This window comes from Apteryx mantelli, chromosome 3 (assembly GCF_036417845.1).
Source record: "Apteryx mantelli isolate bAptMan1 chromosome 3, bAptMan1.hap1, whole genome shotgun sequence".
Classification (NCBI taxonomy): Eukaryota; Metazoa; Chordata; class Aves; order Apterygiformes; family Apterygidae; genus Apteryx; species Apteryx mantelli.
Genome location: NC_089980.1, coordinates 138,847,991 through 138,870,811, shown reverse-complemented (window position 1 = coordinate 138,870,811; position 22,821 = coordinate 138,847,991). Strand labels below are relative to the sequence as shown.

Genomic DNA, 22,821 nt, shown 5'->3' with positions numbered 1-22,821 from the left:
GGGCTACCAGCCCCCCCCCCAAATATTGTGCAATGGCCCAGCTGCACTGGGGCTACCAGCCCCCCCCCCAAATATTGTGCAATGGCCCAGCTGCACCGGGGCTACCAGCCCCCCCCAAATATTGTGCAATGGCCCAGCTGCACTGGGGCTACCGGCCCCCTTTCAGCCCCTCGCAATGGGCTAGTTGTAAGGTGGCTACTAGCCCTTGCAGCAGCACGGCACGATGGGCTGGTCACCGCTGGGCTACCAACCCCCCCCCAGCACTGCGCAATGGGCTAGTCACCGCTGGGCTACCCACCCCCCCCCAGCACTGCGCAATGGGCTAGTCACCGCTGGGCTACTAGCCCTGCTGGCACCGCGCCGGGGGCTACGGCCGCAGCGTGGCCACCAGCCCCGTCCCCGCCGCCACTGCGTCCTTGGCCCGGTGCCCCGGCGGCGCGGCGGGAGCTGCGGCAGGTGCCCAGCGCCGCACCCAGCGCCCCGGCGCTGCTGCCGCCCACCCCAAATGCTCCCCCCCCCCCTCCCCAAAACCGGGGCCCCCCGGCGCCCGCCCCATCCCCGCGCCGGCCCGCGGCATTGTGGGAAACTCCTGCCCCGCGGCGCCTCCCCCACCCCGAAACCCCCCCGCGTGGGGGCCGCGGGGACCCCCCCCCCCCGGGCTGCCAGCACCCGCTGAGACCCGAGCAGCTCACTGCAGGATGGGGGGGAAGGGAAGGGAAGGGAAGGGAAGGAAGGGAAGGGAAGGGAAGGGAAGGGAAGGGAAGGGAAGGGAAGGGAAGGGAAGGGAAGGGAAGGGAAGGGAAGGGAAGGGAAGGGAAGGGAAGGGAAGGGAAGGGAAGGGAAGGGAAGGGAAGGGAAGGGAAGGGAAGGGAAGGGAAGGGAAGGGAAGGGAAGGGAAGGGAAGGGAAGGGAAGGGAAGGGAAGGGAAGGGAAGGGAAGGGAAGGGAAGGGAAGGGAAGGGAGCGGTACCTGCGGTTTGCGCTCCGGCCGCCCTGGCGAGCTGCGCCGCGGCCGCCCGCCCCCGCCCGCCCCTATTTATCGCGGCCGCTCCGGGTCCGCCCCGCTCCCGGCCCCGCTCCCGGCCCCGGAGCTTTCTGGAACCGGAGGGCCCGGCCCGGCCCGGCCCGGGGGGGGGGGGGGGGGCGCCCCGACGCCGCGGCGATGGGCGCCTCAAGGGCCCGATCCGGCTCCTTTTTCCCAAGAGGGTGCTCAGCACCACCCCCCCCGCCGGGGTCCTGCGCCCCCGTTCCCCTGGGGCCGGGTGCGGGGCACGCGTGTGCGGGGGGGGGGTGCGTGTTCCCTGCGATCGTGTGCGGGACACGCGTGTGCGGGGGGGGGGGAGGTGCGTGTTAAGGACAGAAAGATGGGGAAAGCAGCGCGGAGGGAGCCCGGCCGGGCCTCGGCAGAGGGCAGCAGCGGCCCTGCAGAGCCGGGGGCGCCCAAACCGCAGCCCCCCCCCCTTGTTCCGCACCAGCACCCCGGGGCCGAGCCCAGCACCCAAACCGCAGCCCCCCCCCCCTTGTCCCGCACCAGCACCCCGGGGCCGAGCCCAGCACCCAAACCGCAGCCCCCCCTTGTCCCGCACCCGCACCCCGCACCCAGGCCGCGGCTCACGGCCCCGGGGCAGCATCCCACCCCCGCGCCCCCCCCAAACCGGGCTGGGGGGGGGGGCCCAGACCCGCCGCCCGCCGCCGGGCCATGTGGTAGCGGTTAGGGGAGGCGGCGGAGCCCCCGCTCCCTCCCTCCTTCCCTCCCTCCTTCCCTCCTTCCCTCCCTCCTTCCCTCCCTCCCCGGAGCGGAGCGGAGCGAGCGCGGGGCCGGCGCCGGGGCCGGGGGGCGCCGCGGCCCGGGGGGGCGCCGGGGCAGCGCCGCCGCCTTTGCGGGCTCCTGCAGGAAGTTTATCTGGGCCGGGGGCCCGCGGGGAGGGCGCTGCACCCGTCCCGGCCCCGGTCCCGGCCCCGGCCCCTGCCCCGGCCCCGGTCCCGGCCCCGGGCGCAGACGTCGGGCCGGCGGCGCACGGCGCTGCACGGGCTCCATCCGGCGCGGATGCGGCGCCCCGGGCCGTGAGAGCCGCCGCCGCCGGGCTATGAAAGGTGGGTGCGGAGCGGGTGGTTCCGTCGGAGCGACCCGCGGCCTCGGCGCCCCGTGGCTTGGGGTATATATATTTTTGGTGTATACATACATATATATATATATATATAAGGGGGTTTTGAGCGGAAACGGGGGGGGTCCGATGGCTGCCCGGGGGCTTTAGCCGGGTTTCCCACGGAGGCGGCGCGTGTCCGGCCGTCCCGCGCCCTCTCCGTCCGGACGGGCCAGCCGAATTCGGCCCAATCTCCCGTAGGGATCTCCAGCGCCAAAGCGACGGCAAACCCTGCGGAAGCGGGAAGGGAGCGGAGCTGGTGTCCCGCTGGGGCTGCTTTTTTTTTTGGGGAAGGGGGGGGACACAAGCGGGGTTCAGGTGACGGAGGGGAGCGAGCAGGGCGCCCCGGCAGCGTCGCCCTTGCGCTGGCTTGCAGGAGAGGAGCTCGCCGGAGGGGAGGAAGAAGAGATGCCGTCCTTCCGATCCCGGCCGAACGGTAAGGGCCGAAGCCGCCCGCGGCGCCCCCCCCCCGGTGCCCCCGTCCCCGTCCCCGGCAGCCCCCACGGTGCTGGCGGCGGGGGTCCCATCCTTCCCTCCCGGCCCCCAGGCAGGACGCGGCCCGGCTGCAGCCAGTGTCGGAGGAACCTGTCGCTCCGGACGGCCGTCAGGGTGCTCTACGCCTTCTGCGTCCTGCTCATCGTCGCCGTGACCGCGCTGGCGGCCGTGGGTGAGGAGAGGCAGGGCTGCGAGGGGCCCCCTTCCTTCCCTCCTTCCTCCCTTCCTTCCCTCCTTCCTCCCTTCCTTCCCTCCTTCCTCCCTTCCTTCCCTCCTTCCTTCCTTCTTTCCCACCTTCCTTCCTTCTTTCCCACCTTCCTTCCTTCCTTCCCTCCTTCCTTCCTTCATTCTTTCCCACCTTTCTTCCTTCCCTCCTTCCTTTCCTCCCTCCTTCACACCTTCCTTCGCACCTTCCCTCCTTCCCTGCCTCCCTCGCTCCCCCAGCAGGGCCCAGGAGTCCTGGGGCGGGCAGGGGCCGGGGCAGGAGCCACCCCATGGTGGGGACACCCCAGCCCCAGGCCGGCCGCGGGCAGGGAAGCAGCAGAGCAGCCGGATCAGCTTCCCGGTGGCGGCAGCTCCAGCTCCGGCGGCAGGGTTGGGGGGACACCCGGCCCCGAGCAGCCCCTGCCGGGCGCTTACGGCTTTGCTTCCCTTGCTCTTGGGCCCGTAGCCGGATTTGGGTCTGGCGCGGGACGCAGCTCGCTCAGGCTGCAGAAGGCGATTGCAGCCCCGGGCCGAGCCGCTCGTGTCCTCTCACCGCCCGTCTTTCCTCCACCAGTGTTCAAGAAAGTCAACTCCGTCTCCAGCGACATCAGCTCGGCCCAGACTTATTACGAGAAGAAGATCTCAGCCCTCCAGGAAGACCTCCAGGAGCTGGGTGAGCGTCCTGCAGCCCAACCGCCGTCGCCCCGGGCGGGAGGTTTGCTCCAGGGTTTGGCACCCTGCGTCTCTCCAGCTGAGCACGGAGGAGAAGCCGGCCAGGGACAGGAGCATCTCCAGCTCCTGGGCTCCCTCAGGGCCAAAACCCCGCTTATCTCCCAGGACTTCTGGGGCTGAGCTGCTAGAGGAGACACAGTCCTGTGAGGCAGGACTTCCCCGCTGCCCCGCTTCATGGAGGGGAGACTAAAACCCCGCGGGGAGGGTGGTGGCATCGTGCCTTTGGGGGGACCTGCTGCACAGAGGTGGTAGGTGACGTTCCCCAGGGGCAGGATGAGCCCAGGAGTTCGTGGCTCCTCATCCTGGGCTGGGACCGCACAAGCTGGTGGGATGGGTGGTTGTCCCAGCTGTACCCACCTCCAGTGTCTGGCAGGGCCAGACGGTGGTGAGGATCCTTGCTCTGGTCCTCAGCAGGGATGTTTCCAGGCCCAGTGGCTGACTCAGGAGATGCTGGGACGGTGGTCGGGGTAACGCAGACCTCTATCCTTCGTTCAGATCAGAAGGCCTCGGGGAACTGCTCCCTCTGCCACGAGACGGGGCAGCTGGGGCAGGAGATCACCAAGCTGCAGGGCGAGCTGGAGGAGATCCAGAAGATGCTCCTGGTTCAGGAAATCCTGCTCGACCGGACCTCCCAGACCCACGACCTGCTCTCATCCACCAGCAACAAGATTACCAGCCAGGTGGACAACTGCTCCTTCTCCATCCGGCAGGTCAACCAAAGCCTGGGGCAATTCCTTGCCCAGGTGGGGGGCTGGCAAGCGGTCACCTCCGAGCTAGATAGCTCTCTCAAGGGGCTGGTGCAGGAGCGCTACGACGTCAGGGCGGCCATGCAGCAGATGAACTTCACCCTGGGGCAGACCTCCGACTGGATCCACGTCATCCAGAGGAAGACGGACGAGGAGACGCTGACGCTGCAGAAGATCGTGACCGAGTGGCAGAACTACACCCGCGTCTTCAGCGGGCTGCGGGCCACGTCCTCCAAGACCGGCGAGCTGGTCAAGAGCATCCAAGGCAGCGTCGGCTCTGCGGCCCAGCAGGTCAGCCAGAACTCGGAGAGCATGCACGACCTGGTGCTGCAAGTGATGGGGCTCCAGCTGCAGCTGGACAACATCTCCTCCTTCCTGGACGACCACGAGGAGAACATGAACGACCTGCGCTACCACACCAGGTACACGCAGAACCGCACGGCCGAGCGCTTCGAGACCCTGGAAGGCCGCATGACCTCCCACGAGATCGAGATCAGCACCATTTTCGCCAACATCAACGCCACCGACAGCCACGTCCACAGCATGCTGCGATACCTGGACGACGTGCGGCTCTCCTGCACCCTGGGCTTCCACACCCACGCCGAGGAGCTCTACTACCTGAACAAGTCCCTCAGCCTGGCCCAGGGCACCACGGACCTGCTGCGGGAACGCTTCAGCCTGCTCAGCGCCCGGCTGGACTTCGACATCCGCAACCTGTCCATGATCATGGAGGAGATGAAAGTGGTGGACATCCGGCACGGAGAGATGCTGAGAAACATCACCATCTTACGAGGTGAGGGGCATGCCGGTGTCCGCAACACGTCCCCACACCGGGTGGTATCGTGACCCTCCACGCTCGCTAGGGACCAGAGCTGGGGCTGTTTCATTCGGTTTCTGTGGCCAAGCCTAGCTGAGCATCTCAGGAGCTTCCTGAGCTGGGGGAAGGGGAGAGCAAGGTGCCCAGAGCTTCTCCCACTGACTCCGGTGGCCGGGGGACTTCTCCATCGACCCGGAAGCAGGGTGACCCCAGGCTGCTGCTGGCTCCAGGGAGCCCGGAGCATCCCAGGAGCGGCAGCAAGCGGCTTCCCGCTCCGCCGCGGACCACCCAACCCTCCGGGGAGACCCCAAGCCATATGGCCACCACATCCGCATCGTTACGGGGCTGCTCCAATTAGCGAGCCGGGGCCGTTTCCTGCTCGGGGCCGGGGCCGGCGTGACGGTGAGTCCCGTGGCCCCCGGCACCGGTGCTTCGGTGAGGAAGCGCCCGGTTTTGGGTGCCTTTGCCTGGCCTCCCAAATTCCCCTTGCCCTTCACGCCCACGCGGCCGTGTCCAGCTGTGGCACCGCTTGCCGGGAGGATGAGGACGAGGACAAGGATGAGGATGAGGACAAGGATGAGGACGAGGACGAGGATGAGGATGAGGATGAGGACGAGGATGAGGACAAGGATGAGGCTGAGGATGAGGGCGAGGATGAGGACGAGGACAAGGATGAGGATGAGGACAAGGCTGAGGATGAGGATGAGGATGAGGCTGAGGATGAGGACGAGGACAAGGCTGAGGATGAGGCTGAGGATGAGGACGAGGACAAGGCTGAGGATGAGGACGAGGACGAGGATGAGGCTGAGGACGAGGATGAGGATGAGGACGAGTATAAGGATGAGGATGAGGATGAGGATAAGGACGAGGATGAGGAGGGAACGGCCCCAGTGAGGGCTGCAAAGCGCGACGCGGGGAAAAGCCAGCGCGGCGTCCCCCGAAACCCATGGCGGGGGGCGTCTCCCCCTTCCCCATCCCCCCCCGGTGCCGCACCGCGGGGCTTGGCGTTGACCCGCTCTCCCCTTCCCTCCCGCAGGTGTGCCGGGCCTCCCGGGCCCCCGCGGCCCCAAAGGCGACGTGGGCGTCCAGGGTCCCGCCGGCGGCGAGGGCGACAAGGGCGACGCGGGGAGCTTGGGCTCGCCGGGCCCCCCGGGCTCCCCCGGCCCCCCGGGAGCTGCCGGCCCCCCGGGCGAGCGGGGCCCCCCCGGCGCCAAGGGCTTCGCCGGCCTCAAGGGCGCTAAGGGCGGCTTGGGCCAAGGTGGCCCCAAAGGGCAGGCGGGACCCAAAGGAGACCCGGGCGCCCCGGGACCGGACGGCGCCGCCGGACCCGCCGGACCCGCCGGCCCGCAAGGCAAACCGGGAATACCGGGGAAAGCCGGCGCTCCGGGCAGGATCGGGCCGGCGGGACCCAAAGGGGATCCCGGTGCTCCGGGTCCCCCCGGCTCACCGGGTCCCCCGGGCCCTGCAGGACAGTGACGGCGGCGGGGGGCCGGGGGGGGGGGGGTCGGGGGTCGGGGTTGGGGTGGGTGCCCATGGCGGGTTCGGGGTGCCGAAGGGGCTGGTCCCCGGCTCGGGCAGAGCCGTGCCCCATCCCCGGAGCTGCTGCCGGCATCGCGCCGCGGCCGTCGCCCCCCTCCCAACGCACCGGCCATGTACTCCTGGCGCAATAAAGCTGTACGGGGACGGGCGGCTGCTGAGAACGGCCTCCGAGCAGCTCATTGCACGTCCCGGCGCCGGCTGCGGCGGGTTGTTTTTGCATCGCGGAGGGCCGGGGACCTGCCCGGGGTCCCGGGGCCAAGAGCAACACGGTGGTGGCGGAGGTTTGGGGGGGGGGAGGCAGCGCGCAGGGGCTCCGCGCCCGGCTCGGCGGCGTCTCGCTGCACGCAGGGGCCTCGCTGGGCGCGTGGGCGAGTGGGTGCCGCCGAGCGGGGCGCGGGGAGCAACAGCCGCACGGGTGCACACGCGGGGCTGCTCGGCTGTAGGGCACGCACACACACACACGTGTGCACACGCACGCACACGCAGGGCTGCTTAGCTGTGCACTGACACCAGGGTGCACACACACACACGTGCACACGCAGAGCTGCTTAGCTGTAGGGCATGCACACGCACATGTGCACACACGCGTGCACACACAGTTGCACACGCAGGGCTGCTTAGCTGTGCACTGGCACCGGGGTGCGCACACGCATGCACACACACAGCTGCTTAGCTGTAGGGCATGCACACGTGTGCACACACGCATGCACACACGCATGCACACACACAGCTGCTTAGCTGTAGGGCACACACATGCACACGCATGCACACACACGTGTGCACACATGCACGCGCACGCAGAGTTGCTTAGCTGTGCACTGACACCAGGGTGTGCACACACGTGCACACACGCGCATGTGCACACACAGCTGCTTAGCTGTAGGGCATGCACACGTGTGCACACACGCATGCACACATGCATGCACACACAGCTGCTTAGCTGTAGGGCACGCACACACACATGTATGCACACACATGTGCACACATGCATGCACATGCAGAGCTGCTTAGTTGTGCAGTGACATCAGGGCGTGCACACGCACATGTGCACACACGCGTGCACACGCAGGGCTGCTTAGCTGTAGGGCACGCACACGCATGCACATGCATATGCACACACGCACGCACACGCAGAGCTGCTCAGCTGTAGGGCACACGCACACGCATGCGCACACACGTGCACACACACATGCGCACGCCGAGCTGCTTAGCTGCGCACTGGCACCGGCACACGCACACGCACGCGTGCACACGCTCCTCATCCGCACAGCCGCTCCCCGCGCACACACGCACACGCGTACGGGCGCACGGCCGGCCCCGGTGCACACGCACACGCGTGCACGCAAAGGCGCCCAGCCCCAGGGGGGCACCCTGGCACCCCGGGGTGCCCGCGTCCGCCGGCCCGGCCGCGGCGGGAGCGGAGCAGCAGCCGCGGAGGCGGTGGCGGATGGGGCAGGGGACCCCGGTGCCGTCGCCCTGCCGCGGCTCCAGCCGCCCCGGGCCGGGAGCCCGGCGCCCTGCTGCCCGGCGCGGCAGGATCCGGCTCGCCCAGCGCTTTATTGCTGTTGGCAGAGCCGCTTCCTGTTTTCCTCGCCGAAAGCCTCGTTGCTCAACGCGGGGCTGTTTATGGAAGCGGCCGCACGGGCTCCCGGCCCTGGCGCTTCCCTGCGGCCGCTCCGCAGCGGCAGGACGGGGGCCGGTGGGGGGGGGGGGGGGGTGCAGAGGGCTAAGCAGAGACCTGACAACTCATTACGCTGATGGCGCGCAAAGCAGCCTGGCAGAGCCGCGCCAGGGGCCCGAGCTGGCAGGATTCCCGGGATTTGGGCAGATTAAACTGTTCCAACCGACCTGCCTGGCTGGACATGTGCGTGGGGGGACGGGGGGGGGTCCCGCCGGCCTGCGAGGGCCTCGGCGGGCGCCGGAGCCAAGCACAACAGGCAGCAGCCGCAGGACCCGGCCGGCCGGGGCGGCGCTGGGCTTGCGTGTGACGAGCGCGGAGGCCTCAGCAGACGCCCTGCGCCCCGTGAAAGGGCCCATTGACTGCGGCGGGAAGGAGGAGGAGGAGGAGGAGGTGGCCGCCCTTCGGCACCGTGCCCGTGCCCCGAGCGTCACCTCCTGCCCGGACTCCTGGGCCCCTTGCCTGCCTCTGCCGGCATGCAGCAGGGATGGGGACAGGGGGGACCACGCCGTGCTGTGCCTCGGTTTCCCCGGCCGCGGTGGGCTCGGAGACTCGAGTCTGACGTCCCCCCCCACGAGCCCACATCCCCCGTGGCCGGGAGTCCCCACGTCCCCCCGGCCTCGGTCACGTCCTCCGGAGAGGAACCGGGGGGCCTGGAGGCAGCTGGGGGGCTGCTGGGGCTCCCAGCCATCCTTATTCTTTGCTTCCATCTAGCGGCTGCCGGGCCGGAGCCGGGAAGCAGCTCCGGACCAGCCCTGGGGGGGCAGCAGGTCCCCCCCTGCCAAGCCCCCAGAGCCCATCCACCACCATCCTCCTCCTCCTCCTCGCGGCAAAGGACCCTTCAGGTCCGGAGCAAGGGCTGGCGCCGGTGCCGAGCCCAGCAAGCGGGGGCTGATCCGCCACCCCCGGGTTTCCGAGGGGGGGGAAGATGTGCAAGGGCAGGAAGCCGGAGGGGAGAAAAGCAGCTGCCGCTCGCAGCCTTGCCCCGCTGCTCCTCGCCGCGGCCGCGCTCCGCAGGCTCCCAGCGGCTCCACCAGCTTCCCGCAGCCGCTTCCGGCTCCGCTCATTTTCACGCGTCGACGCAGTGGGTGAATCTATCTTAAAAGCACGTTCTAGCAGCGTGGTATGGATTTAATTGCGACATATATACACACAGGTGCTGCACTAGGTACCACGAGCGTTTCGTACGTACAGACTTCGCCACAAAACCTCAGAGCGCTCAGGCAGGAGCTTTGAGCCGAAGGCGCTTAGCTGCTGGGCAAAACTCGGCTCTTCCTCGCAAGCGTCCCTCTCCAGAAAGGGTTTCCAAGGAACAGCCCAGAAATCAAACGCAATTAAAAAAAAAAACACAACGCAATGTGGGGACTATTCTCATCTTACGCTGGGGTGCACGTCGCAGCCCGCGCTCATCGGGCTCAGCTCAGCTGGGCTGCGACATCAGCCAAGCTCAGCCTTCGCTGCGTACGGAGCTACAGACCGTGAGAGCAGCTACGAGCTGCTGGATCTGCCCCCAGGGGGGCTGGGGAGGTCTGCAAAGCAGCCGGCAGCTCGCCAGGGATCGGGCACCCCAATTTTACAGGGACCCTGCGGCTTTGCGGGCAATCGCCAGCACAAAGAGAGGAGTCCCGCAGTCAGCAGCGGCGCTTTGGGGCTCGCGTACAAACCGGTGACGCAACGTTAATGGCAACGCTTTCGGAGTCACTCTGCTGCCAGGACAGCAATGAGACAGCACAATTTGTTTTTTCTTTCTTTTTCTTTTTTTAAATCTCATTGGATTAAAAGCTAGACCGACACCTTTCCCGTAATAAATATCACTGTCTTTGTAGAACTGAAATTCAATTCTTTTTTCTTCCACCCGTGTCCCTGAAAGAGCGCTGTATGTGAGGGCATGTAGATCTTCTCTGTTCAGAAGTTGTCCATGGCACCGAGCTGGTCAGACCGCCAGTAGAACCAACCGGCTTCTGAAGAAATGAAGTCAGAGTTTGCTATTTTTTTTGGCATTCTTATCGATGGTCAGACATTAAGACATCTCAAATCCCCTCAAGGTTGAGAAAGGAGAGAGACCTTATTTACATGAAGTCATCTGAATCGTTGCCATCCTGCGGGAAAAACAGACAGATCAGGATCACTGTGCGCATTAAAACGGCCAGACCTCAGGCGAAGTGCAAACGCCCCGCGTACCTCAGGACCTCTTCCCAACTTCAGCCCCCAGCTCTCATGCAATCCACCTCCTCTTCTCCCTCCTGCTTGCTCACGTTCCTCTCTGGTTTGCCTCCAGGTCTTTCCTTTTCTACTTTGGGATCGCAGCCACGGCATACTGCTCCCTTCCCAGGCTGACAACTGCTTGCTCTAACCAACGTATCCCTTCAAGCTGTCTCTTCTACCCCCCAGCACCTGCATCCATCTCTCCTTCAACTGGTGTCCTCGCACCTCCAGCTTATTTCTTGTTAAAAGCGTGCATTTTTCCCCTCCCTTGAAGCAACGGCACGGCATCTGCAGCTCATCTCTGCCTTTAGGGGGACCTTCTCTGCTCACAAGACAAGTCAAATTTTGCCCAAGCAGTTCACAAGCGCAGGGAAGTCCACCTAAAGCTCTAACCGTTCTTTCACTTAGGTGGGAGAACTTAGCACGCGCGGCACAAGCGGCAGAGACTCCAGCCGGACAACACACAAGCAACAGGATCGTCTCCGAAAGCAGAGGAGAGCGGCGACGTCCTTGAACGCAAAGGGGCAAAGGAGATGTGCTGTGTCATGCAGGAGTCGCTAAAAACAGGCTGCGAGGCTGGGAGCTGTTCGACCGCAGTCCTGCGCTGGATTTCATCCATCTCCAAAAGGTTTCTGTGGGCACCAGCCAGAGCTTACCTGATTGGAGGACATGTTCTCAGCCTTCATCAACGACGAGTAGCTCCTGAAAGGGAAATTGCATTATCTTGCATTACAAATTTTAGAAGCCACCAACAGAGGAGCATTTTGATAAAACAGGAGCAAGTAATGGGATTTTGATAAAACAGGACCAGAAAAGCATTTTGCCTTTCTAAATTCAGACAGGCTAGACCAATATTGGCCCGTGCTCTTTGACTGGAGAAAGCCCAGACGTATGCAGCACACTCATTCTCCACAGTTTTCTTTGGAAACTACCAACTAGATAATCCCAGGAGGTAGAAAACCTTTTACTTTGGGGGGACGGCCAAGAAGCAGCTCCGGGAAAAGGTTAAGCAGGAAAGCAGACCCCTTATTCTGTAACACAGATGTATCTGCTGGTAACTTCTCTTAAGTTCAGCTTGCTTAAGTCCTCCTCTTTCTGACCTTTACATGTGTTGAATCACTCAGGAAACCCTAAGAGTTTTTCAAATTCCAGTCTCATGATCATTTACAGATAAACATGACTTGCTACAATAAAATAATTTCACATGCTTAAAAGCAAGCTTTTGGGGCCAGTCAGCTGGTACATGCAGTTCTGCACAAGGGCAGCCAGCGCTGAAGAATAAACCCACACATGCTGCTGCATGTTTCGTCGTCAGATGACAGAAAGGTCAACACATTTCAAAACATTTCCTCTTTCTGTGTTTAAAGCACTATGCGATTGCTTATGGAAAACTGAGGATTCATACGCGTTTTAGTTCGCATCCTGGTGCAACATGAAGCTGAGGAACTCCACCTAACGCTCGGCGCTTTCCAAGTCTCACGCAAAGCCGTCAGAGGTTGCTTCCGTCCCACAGACGGAAAGAGTTAAGCATCGCGCCAAATCTCACCCAAGTTAGGGACAAGTGCGAAAAGAAACGGTTCTTTCTTTTAACAATGGCTTAATATCCGGGTTTATTTTAGGAGGAATTGGGAAAACACATTCATTGTAAAGACAAAGGAAATCACTAGGCCGTGCAGACATCTCCGTGCGAGGAGGTCAGCCGAGTACTGAATAGCATTAGGCCGACTATTAAACAGCAACTGCTGACCCATGACTCTCCCCAGCGCTGATGAAAACTGCAGACGTTAGAAGTTGGCACGGCGATTTATTACTCACCTCAATTCTTCCAGCTCTTTCTTCTTCTTCATCTCTTCCTTTTCCTTCCGCTTCATCTCTTGGATCTGGGCTTTTTTCTCGTTCCTTTCCTCTCTGTCCCTGGCTTCCTTCTCAGCAGCCAGGTCCGGGAAGCGCTCCACTTTCGTCTTCTCTAGCCGGTTCAATATCTCATTCACCTTTTTCTCCACTGTCAGCATTTTCACCTTTGGAGTGCAAAGAACTATGATCCTTATAAAAAAATACTTTTATTTTGGCACTTTCGCTATGGAAAGAAAACACCCTATTTCCACTTTACACATGACTGAAACCCACAAAAACAGATGCTAAGAAAAATCCCTGCCACCTCAGCCTGTCCAGCAGGTTGCGTAACGGCAGAGCGAGACCCGCTCCCGACACCCGTAAGCACATGTCTAACACGCCTAAGCCCTACCAAGTGCGTAAGCATTTCTAATTTGGTTTCTTAGTGCACGTCTCGACAGAGGCCAGGAGACAAGCCCTGGTCCCTACTGATTCCTAAAGAGGTGACAGCAGATCTCTGTAGACCATTTTGGTAAGAGAAACTCACGGGCCGCTTGTTCTGTAGACTCAAGGGGTTTTGTTGTTTCGGCCCAGTCATGCCCCAGCACAGACCTGTTTTAATCTAGCAGCCGCCTCTCTAGAGACCCTCCTCTTCCCTCCGAGCAGCCAAGCTGCATCGCTACCAATCTAAGCGTAACGCTACATGGGGACACCAGCTCAGGCTTGGGAGTAGCTTAGTACGTTGGCCTGACCCTACACCAAAGCTAAGAAGCTCCGTCTCTCAACAGGTTTAACAAATGTAGAGGTAGCCTTGGGCTCACACAGCTCGTGGAGCGGGGACAGTAAAGCCCACACAGCGACAGACATCCTGAGGACCCCGCGCAGCCCTCCTCTGAACAGCAGGTTCAAGTCCTGAGCCCTTCCGGACACGTGACTGCACTACTGCCCGTTAGCTGAATCCAAAGCGGCCGCTCATACGCGGGTCTTCTTCAGCTGCAGCAAGTTCACAGATAATTTCAACAGAGATGAATTCAGGCAGAGAGCATCGACTAACACTTCACACCATCCTGCACTAGCCAAGATCCATCAGCTGCGCAGCGCTGCCCTTTGGAAACGCAGGCTGTACAGGCTACGCTCTCATACGCGCTGACACTCAAGCCACGGACTTCCGATTTATTTTCCAGTAAGTCCAAACACATCCCCTGGGGCATCTCTCAACCTTCAGGAGTGAACGATTCCCCTGCTTCAGGGCAAACGCTGAAGACGATTTACGCAGCTCCTACCACAGGAACGTTACAGGAGCGGAAAGCTCACGGTCTGCCGGGAGGTCACCTTCACCGGCACGCAGCAAACACTTACATCCTTTTGCCTGTGAAACCCGATCTGCCCCACGTCCATGTCCGCAGTCTTCTTCAGGTTAGTCCACGGCGTGTACACCACATTGACGTTGTTCATCTTGCAACCTAGGAAGCAGGGGGAAAGAAGGGAAACATTTCTATTCTCTCCCTGCTGAAAGACGTCCTAAAGTCTCCTGTGCGAATGGAAACCCCGAGCGATTCATGTCACAGTCATTACTAACTAGGCAGGAAAGAAGCAAAAAGGACGAGTCCTTCCCGTATTACAGTGAAACAGGATAATGCCGCTACATCATTTTCTGCAGTAATATGAGCGCTGCAGCAGCGTTAACGAACTCCAGATGGAGACCGTCTTTGCCAGAAGAGCGACTGCTATAGAAGGGGGCCCCAAGACGGCGTACAAGAGGAGACTGCAAGGCCTCTTTGGCTCGCGCAGCAACATGGAGGCACAACCAGGAATTGAAGAGATTTAAAATCCCTCCTTATGAAAGCAGAGCGGGCAGCCCCAGCAGCTGCAAGCGCCATCTGCTTCCCATAAGACCAGCAGGCGTAGACTTAACAGAGAACAACAGAGCAGGAACTTCACAAACGCTTGATCCAAAAACCACATATCCACATAGGCCAAATACACTCACCAAGCACCTTACACACAGCTCTTCTACCTCCCAACAGATGTCCCAGTAGCAGTAAAGATCTCCCAGTATCAATAATTAGTATTACCTTGAATGCTATTAGCCTTCACTAGATGGGCACAGTCTATCAAAACTTCTTTGGGAATGTCATCCACCGTCTGCCCCTGTGACAGAGCAACGTAACGTGAGCAGCTTGCTGTGCAAGTGCGAGGGGGCTTCAGGGACCGACGAGTGCACCAAGGCCAGCCATGGCCACGAAGAAGGTTATACGCTCTGCAAACACACCCAGGATCTCCTATACTTCACACTTTAGAGGACTAGGGTCTCCGCAGCACTTGCAAGGAGAGGCTCAGAGCACCAAAGTGACTTGCATCCTGCTTTTCTCAACGGTATTCTCCCCGTTTTAGCGCAGTGATCATTCCTAGGCACACGCCTGGTGTCGAGCCAGAAATCGTTTGCTTTACGGTCCGGGGCCACGTGATTTTTCCCGCTCCTCCCCAGGTTTGGGAACGGAGGCTGTAAATTCAGCCTCGCCACACTGGTAGTTACCTGCGTCCTCAGAGAGCCCCACTGACTTTAGCGCTTCGCACGGGCAAGGAGGTGCTCGCGTACAGGGCTCACTGCAGAACAGGAGCTTGCGATTCGTACGCAGGCGAAGGTTAATTAGGACTCGTTTAAAGCGTGTCGCAGGATTACCTTGTGTAACCGAAGGTACACGTGCGCGGAGGAGAGCTTATCCACGTGAAACCTACAGAACGAAAAAGCACATTTAATACAGGATGCCAGGCGGCAATCCGCGCTGAGAAGTTGACTTCCCAACAAAGTGACGTAGCAGCCGCTCCACGGAAAACAGAACTGCAGACATGTTCGTGGTACGCGTATTTAGAAACATGTAAGGGAGTCGGAGCTTATCTTTCAAGGAACATCATCTTAATGAGGAGACCAAAAAAATAAACCTTTCCACCCAGGTTTTAAATGATATACTACATGCAGGCAACACTCACAGGATAAGCCTACAAGTGCAGTGTTTTGGTCCTTCTATATATTCTTAAGAGAAACAGCAAACTAATGAACTCTTTAGCCGGCACTGCTAGTTATGTCGCTTATATGACTGGTCTCAAGCTCATGTGGCAAAGAAAAAAACCCAAATTTCTTTCTGGGTCAATAGAATGGTCCATTGAGCCCAGTGCTCTGCCTCCGACAGTGGCAAGAGGCAATGCTGTTTGGGAAGCACATGTCGGCCTGGCCATCTCCTGCAGTCCGTTTCCTTCACGCTCCACAGCACCTACCATCACTGGATGAGGGATGCCATGGGGAACATCCTGCTGCTTACGGGCCTGTTGTCGTTTTGAACTTGTTGACTCTCTCCACAACCTCCTGTGCTGACAAGTTCCTGACTCGGTACGTAAAGAGTTTTCCTTTTAGGCTGATCTAGTAGATTCAGTGGGTACCAGCTCCAATATTGGGAGATTTGGTGAATACCGGTTCACCAAACTGCCAAACGCCAATTCACCTCATCCACTGTCTTCGTTTTGTACACCTTGATCACCTCCCTCCTCAGCCCTCTCCTCTCCAAACTGAAGAGCGCTGGCCCCTTTAGTCTCTCCTTGTAGCACAGCTGTTCCACCTCCTTGAACATTTTAGCTGCTCTTCTCCAGACCTTGTCTAACTCCACGGCGTCTTTACCATGGCCACCTACTTTCTACTTTCCTGATGTCACCCACTACAACCCCACTTAACTTTCAAGTATGGAAAGGGCACTGAATTCATGTCACCTTCCCAATGGAAGGTGAATGGAATTTCATGTCTGCTCCCAACCTCTCCTTCCACCATTTTCTTTTTAACATAATAGAAAGTTTTCCCTGCTGCTGCTGCTGCAGAAAACCCTCCGGCACCAACATCCGAACTCTCACTTCTACCTTTTGAGCCTCCACTCCTCCCCACCCATTCCACCTGGACCCCTGTTAAGTAAAAGTTAAGTTTAAAAGGTGCTAGACACTGTTTGGAGAACAATTCCCAGGAAGATTTAGGGTACTTTCTCGAGACAGCACTACAACATAAAAAAACAGCGCGGATGATGTTGGCATGAACTACAAAATGAGAGAGATGGGGAAGGGAGACCTCCGTGGTTCAGGCAAACTGAGGACCAGTCTCAAGGTCACTCCTAAATAACAGTTAAGACATACTTAAATTACTATCTAGTAATAGGACAAGCACGAGGCAGAAAAATTAATCTGATATCATTATGACAAAATGTTATTCAACTGAAGTAAAACATCTTCTGCTAAAAAAGAAGAAATATACCCTTGCAGTTAGCCCACTGGTGACAACATCCTAGACAGTGTATTAGCTAATGCATAATCGACACGGGGGCAGGCACCAGCAGGGGTGACAGCTCCGCCTCTACCAACGCGCCTCAATTCGTCCTGGAAAAGGCCACCTTGAAGAACGAGCAAGCGCACAATCCGTAGGGTGATTCTTGTCTAAAACTGTTAGCGAAGGAGAGAGCAGCAACCGTGACGTGTCCAGCCTGTGGAAGAGCGCCTGGAAGCAAGCTAACCGTTTCCTAAGCATCTCATATACCTTATCAATCCGGAAAACGCCTGGACTAACTCAGTCAGCACAGATGCCGTCAACTACTGCTAACAGCAGCAGGAACTATCCCGCTCTTTTTTTTCTGTTTTTGTTTTCTGATGAGATCTTATGAACCAAAACTGATTAACACAAGTCAGAGTACTTCCTTCTGCCACCCTGACCACGCAGTTCTAGAGGGCCTGCTTAGAGCAGACATGGCTTTTGCTTGACAGGAGCCCAAACGTCAGTCAAACTCCTCTACTCCTGCTAACTGACTCAAAGCACCCGAGACAGCAAGGGCTATTTTACTGGACAGGTCAACAGATCCACAGCACACACAAGGGTGATGCTATGCACACAGGAAAACGCATTTGGAGACAGACAGTTCCCTTTAGGCATGGGATTTACTGTTGCTCAAAGACTTCTGGCTCCATCCCCAGGCCCTGTGCTGCCTGCTCCATGATTTCAGTTAAGTCTTCGTACGTTTGTGCTTCTACTCTCTCAGCCCTCCGCCAGCCTTTTGTTTTAGCCGGTTACGCTTGTCCGTACAGGCAGATGTTCAGGAGCTGCTACACTTGCTTGACTCAGGAGATGCTGTCCTACAAATAGCAAGAGGCCCTTCTTGTTTAGCTCTGCCCATTTCCCAAACACGCTAAGAGCAACAGCAAGCAAGCGCGTGTATTCTGAAACACAAACATCCACGCACGGAGTTATTCCGGTTATTGCTACTCCAACAGCTCCACGCACAGATAAACCCCCAAGAGCTTCGCAAAGGGGCCGGCTCTTACGATGAATGAGGGTGGGGCGGGGGGAGAGAGGGGGTAGGGAAGGGAGTTCAGCGTAACTGGGATCCTAACACCTGCACCTGGGTCTGCTGCAACTCACCTCCAACCCTGGGATTGCATTTAAACCACTAAAAGGCCTTGGGAAAGGGAGACTCCGCAGTACCCACGGAAGCAGGACGGTTGATACAATCGCTCAACTTGGTTGCTTCGGGAGAGGCAACTTGTTTCCAAGCCCAAGTGAGCACAGAGAGGAGCGTTCCGGTACCTACCAGATATCTTCAGGCCAGCCATATTTTATTAGGTCTTCGTCTGCAAGAATAAAAGCAGCAATGAGCAAGGTAAAGGACCTCATCGACAACAAACCAAATTACTTGTCAGGACCTTGATGAGAGCAGGTCAACTGCCGGAGACCAGCTTTGAACTTGCATAGTAGTTACACAGAAACAGAATAAGGCCTTAACACTGCAGCCGACTGCACTAGACCGAAACACCTGCATCGCGCTCATGCTGGGAACCACCACTTCAAAAATACACAGTGGCTTTGGCAAGCAAGAGGTCAAAACCCAAACTCTGAACACATCCGATTTCCTCTCTCCCTCTCTGACACATCTCCATCGCCTTATTTTGAAAGTTTGAAGTGAAAATGTTTCTTCAGGTATCTATCTAACGGAGACAGAGTTTCTTTCAGGGAAGGTCTTCAAGAGAGCAATACTAACGCTTTTCACTTAGAGTGAGAGATCCTGGTTTCACATCAGCTACCGATCTGGAAATAGGAGATGCAGCAAAACCGTAACCTTCAGCTCATGGGAAAGGACAGGAAGAGAAAACCGATGGCGTATAAACAACAACTGGAGAGCAGAGAAATACAGACTAAGCACGGAATTGGAAAGTTCATTTGCAAATGATTATCAGACACAAACTGAAAAGCAACTGTTTTTCTCTAGACAGATTTTTCAGTTAATTTAAATCATTTGTATCTGAAGTATTTATGTTGCTTAGAGGATCATAAAACTTTAGCTATCCTTGTTAAAACTATGGATTTCACAGGAGTAAGTCATAATAACTTGCAAGGGTGGAAGTATTTTTAAACAATATATGAATTCAACACATAAAAAGACATCCTTTCAAACAATGTTAAAACCCCACAAATCTAAACCCAATCTGTTAAGCATCTTCTCACATGTATTAATATACTTACTTTCGTATTTATCTTTTCCCATGTAAATGGTGTAAACGGAAGGAACAACTGAGGGATAGAAAGAGGAAAACAAATCAAAGGGGGTTTTGGACAAATTGTGCAAGGAGGTACTGACAAACACACGTCTTGGTCATGGAAATTAGAATGAAAAACATCTGATCCATCCCGCTTCCCTCCCGGGGGCCAAAGGAAGATTGTTTTGCATTTCCTCCAGACTTTGTTCAGTGTGTTTCAGAGGACTTTATCAGCGGTGTTGCCACCCACTTTCCACAGGAGATTATCCAGTAAGGAATGGCTTTCTGAGCAAAACACCCTTGGACACCCATGTGGTTCAGATTATACAACCAGACAGATGCAATCTGCTCAATTAGGCAGGTCTGTGAGCCAGAAATGCCAACGTTGTGTTTGCAGCCCGATACGAGCTCCCCGTGCAGCCTTACGCAAACAGCTTGTTTTCCTGGCCTTAGTTTCCGCAAAGCGTCAGAAGGACGACGCTAACCTACCTCGGAGAGCTTACAAAGATGAAAATCTGCAAGACAACTGAAAGGTCAAAACTACACAAGTATCAGTTACCGACTTGTTAGTCCTAGCTGTGCTGTTTCGGGGCACTTTGAACAATGTCACTCTCTTCTTCAGGGCTCATTCCCCAAGGCAGTAAAGACATTTCTGGAAAACCAAACAACTCTCCCTTCAGTGCCTCGGGCCAGTATGGCTGGAAGACTGACACAAAGCAGTCAGAGGGTGCTACAGTCAGCGAAGTCCGAGTACGGAGACCACTGAGCAACTGTCTTGAAAAAACCAACCAAATAAAAAAGTGCTTCCATATACGGCAACAGGAAAATACCAACTTCACGGCAGCAGAAAACTATCTACCCGTTTATGTCATGTTCTAGCTTCCACAACACCCGAGTAACAATTACGCTGTGCATGACTAAACAACATCTACAACCAGCCATAGCTGCAAACTTCATTGCTGGGCTAAAATTTAGCTTTTATTTGTAAAGACCAAAAGCATCCGCACGTTTGGCAGGAATGATTTCCGAGCGCAGGTTTTCACCAGAAAGTTTCACACGGTAACATCCAGTGGCTGAAACAACCTGGTAGCACAACATATACTGCATTTTCCATACGCTATTGCAGAACAAGCAGAAGTCAGAATGAGGCTTCTAAAGTCAGCCAGTGATAGTATCCACAAATTAAAGCAATCACCCAGCTACACAGATGAAGAGAAAATAAATAAAATGCAGATGACCAAAACTGCCTCAAAAAAGTATCCTTTGGAAATATAAGATCTAATCTTACATTTTCAAAGTCACTAAAATAGTAGACAGTATTCACTTATATGCTGCAACTCTGGTGGCAAAATGACTTGGATTCCAAACTGCACTTACACCTTTCTGAGGGCGTTTTTATTCAAAATCTAACATCAGCAGCATGAAGCCCAAACAACACTTCTCAGAAGAAGCCTCTTACCATTTTAATTACGTTTAGTAATGAGGCAATAAGAAATGGAAATTCAAAAATACAAAAGGGTTATATGCCTCTAGGAGTTAAAGAGTAGGAAAAAAATCCACCTTTGACACATAGGAAGGAAAGTCCAGAGAACGTGAGTTCATCGTGATTACAGGCACTACCCATAAGCCTAAAACCAGAGGCTCAAAAATAAAGAGGCATCAGAGTTGGTTTCATGAAAATGAAGCCCATCCTGTCTGAAGGATGGAGGAATGAGATACTAATATAATAATATAGCGGGACGTTACTTCCAATCCATACGATTTAACTCACTTCGATAACAGTACAACACGTTTTAAACAAACTGCAATACCCTTCTTATTACAGCCCTCCCTCTGGCAACCTGACCAACTAACTGTGTCAGAAGCCCTTTGCAGAACTATCGTTTAAATATAAAGGATATCATTTACATCTTTAGCCCATGTAACTGCTATACTGCTGCAGCTTGTCTGCTTCTAGTACCATCCACGTCATCCCACTTGCCTGCAAGGCGCTATACCATGCTCCCTTTCCTCCCCCACCCCAGAAAAACATGTTTTGAAGGCCAGGAAACATAGCAGTCTCCGAGTTTCTCACTAGCAGCCTGCTTATCAGCAGCAACTGCTTATGTTACAGGGTCAGATTAAATTTTCAGCGCATATCACCAGTACATCTGCTTGCGAGCGTATAAGAGGCTCCTCTTTCCACATCAGAAGAATGTTTCTAAACTGACCCCAAGAACAAGTTTACGTAAGAAACACCAACCAGACCAGCAAGCCTTGCCTTGTCTGAGGAAGATGAGGTGGCCAGACATTCAAACGCTTCTCATTAAAGAACTCCACCTCCGGAACTGAGGAAAACAATGCTATGAAAGTACCAGCTTGTGAATACACTGGGTTAGGTGTAAAAATCATACGCAAACTTAACCAAGCAGGTTATATACTGGTGAAATGAACTGGTACAAAAAACAAAACAAAAAAAAGGAATATTATATTCCCACACTGTTCACCATAATATCAGCCCATACCGCACCAAACCACAGATTCCACGTGCTTCAGAAGCAGCTAGTCTTTCCATATGGGCAAGCAAAGAGTATCTGTCTCTGTTCAGACAAAAATAACGAGACATTCTGCACATTACGCCTTCCCTCAAACCTCTGACAGCGTCAGAGGCCACTCACCACCACTGCCCCTATCCGCTCCAGGCTATCAGTGACTGCAGAGAGGACCCTCAGCGCTGGGCCCCCCCCGCTTGCTGATGTGACTTTAAGCACCGGCCGGTTTCCCTTTACCCTCACACCGCCCCCAGCCCAGCGGCTCTCGGAGAGGCAGCTACGGGCCAACACCCGCGCGGGGAAGGGCAAGGGAGGTGCTCAGGGCCCTGCACGCGGGACCTACGGGGTCGGGAGGCCGGGAAGGGGACATGTCGCTCCCGGGCGGGAGCTAAGGACGGCTAAGGAACCGCCGGGGGGGGGGGGGGGGGGACAAGGCCTGGCCCGGCGTGGGGGGGGGGGGGGACAAGGCCCGGCCCGGCCCGGCCCGGTTGCCGCAGGGCCCCGCGCCCCGCCGGCGGGTGGGGGAAGGCCTCGAGCCGCTCTGCCCCCGCCTCTCACCGTTGGAGGTGAAGTAAAACACCATGGCGGCGGCGTCGGGGCCTCTCAGCCCGCCGGCCCGGCCCGGGGCTCCGCTCGGCTGCCGCCACCCCCGCTCCCAGCAGCGCCTAGCGACCGCCGGGCTGCCCACCGGAAGAGAAGCGGGGCGCATGCGCGCTGAACGAAGGGGGCGGGGCCCGAGCACTTCGCGCATGCGCATAACGACGCGGCGGGGCCGCTTCCCCTCCATGCGCACGCGCTAATTCCCCACGCGGTGAAGGCAGCGGGAGCGCTGCGCATGCGCCCCGTTGCCTGCGCGGCGATGGCAGAAGGTGCGCTGCGCATGCGCTCCCCCGGCAGCGCAGGCGCATACCGCTGCGCATGCGCAACTCTGAAAGGGCGCTCCCGCCTTGTGCCTTGTGCGCATGCGGGGAACGGCCTTCCCCTCCCCCACCCCGGGTCGGCGTGGGGGAGCGTGTGCCCGCACTGAGGTACTAGGAAAACGGGCGCTCAGAGGCAACTTCTGTGCCTGAATGTGCTTAAATTACCGTTAGAGGACGTCTGGGCCTCGGTGGGCTGCCTCCACGGAGCTGCTGTGCCCGAGCCGAGCCTCAGTGACCCCTCGTGGCCCTCCTGAGGGTGTTGTGGCCCTCCCCGAGGGGTGGCACAGGCGGGGAAAGGGGGCACGGGACAGAAATAACCCGAGAGAAACCAAGATTGCTGAGGGATCTGTCTCACGGAAGGGGAACACGATGCATTGTCGTTCAAGAGAAAAAGAGGCCTCACCTGGCTTCGTGAACAGT

General features: G+C 57.7%; 2 protein-coding genes across 2 annotated transcripts; one reads left to right on the top strand and one right to left on the bottom strand.

Annotated features, from left to right (window-relative positions):
- The first annotated feature begins 1,824 nt into the window (after positions 1-1,824).
- Positions 1,825-6,634, top strand: SCARA3 (scavenger receptor class A member 3). Its single transcript, XM_067294888.1, has 6 exons — positions 1,825-2,093; positions 2,520-2,579; positions 2,691-2,810; positions 3,417-3,515; positions 4,070-5,113; positions 6,174-6,634. Exons 1-6 carry the CDS (start codon positions 2,087-2,089, stop codon positions 6,611-6,613), a joined length of 1,770 nt encoding a protein of 589 aa, XP_067150989.1. The 5' UTR covers positions 1,825-2,086; the 3' UTR covers positions 6,614-6,634.
- Positions 6,635-10,088: 3,454 nt separating this feature from the next.
- Positions 10,089-22,181, bottom strand: CCDC25 (coiled-coil domain containing 25). The gene is made up of 9 exons (XM_067294481.1): positions 22,040-22,181; positions 18,937-18,984; positions 18,008-18,047; positions 15,076-15,127; positions 14,468-14,543; positions 13,752-13,855; positions 12,375-12,577; positions 11,216-11,261; positions 10,089-10,453 (listed from the first exon to the last, which is right to left on the bottom strand). Exons 1-9 carry the CDS (start codon positions 22,062-22,064, stop codon positions 10,424-10,426), a joined length of 624 nt encoding a protein of 207 aa, XP_067150582.1. The 5' UTR covers positions 22,065-22,181; the 3' UTR covers positions 10,089-10,423.
- Between the last annotated feature and the right edge of the window lie 640 nt (positions 22,182-22,821).

Bases quoted from the DNA above. Each gene is read 5' to 3' on its own strand.
- CCDC25 (XM_067294481.1), bottom strand. From the start codon at position 22,064: ATGGTGTTTTACTTCACCTCCAACG. The intron at 12,578-13,751 runs GTAAGTGTTTGC...TGCACTCCAAAG, and splicing joins GGTTTCACAGGCAAAAGGAT to GTGAAAATGCTGACAGTGGA. The intron at 11,262-12,374 runs GTGAGTAATAAA...TTTCCCTTTCAG, and splicing joins AAAGAGCTGGAAGAATTGAG to GAGCTACTCGTCGTTGATGA.
- SCARA3 (XM_067294888.1), top strand. The intron at 3,516-4,069 runs GTGAGCGTCCTG...TCCTTCGTTCAG, and splicing joins GGAAGACCTCCAGGAGCTGG to ATCAGAAGGCCTCGGGGAAC. The intron at 5,114-6,173 runs GTGAGGGGCATG...TCCCTCCCGCAG, and splicing joins AAACATCACCATCTTACGAG to GTGTGCCGGGCCTCCCGGGC.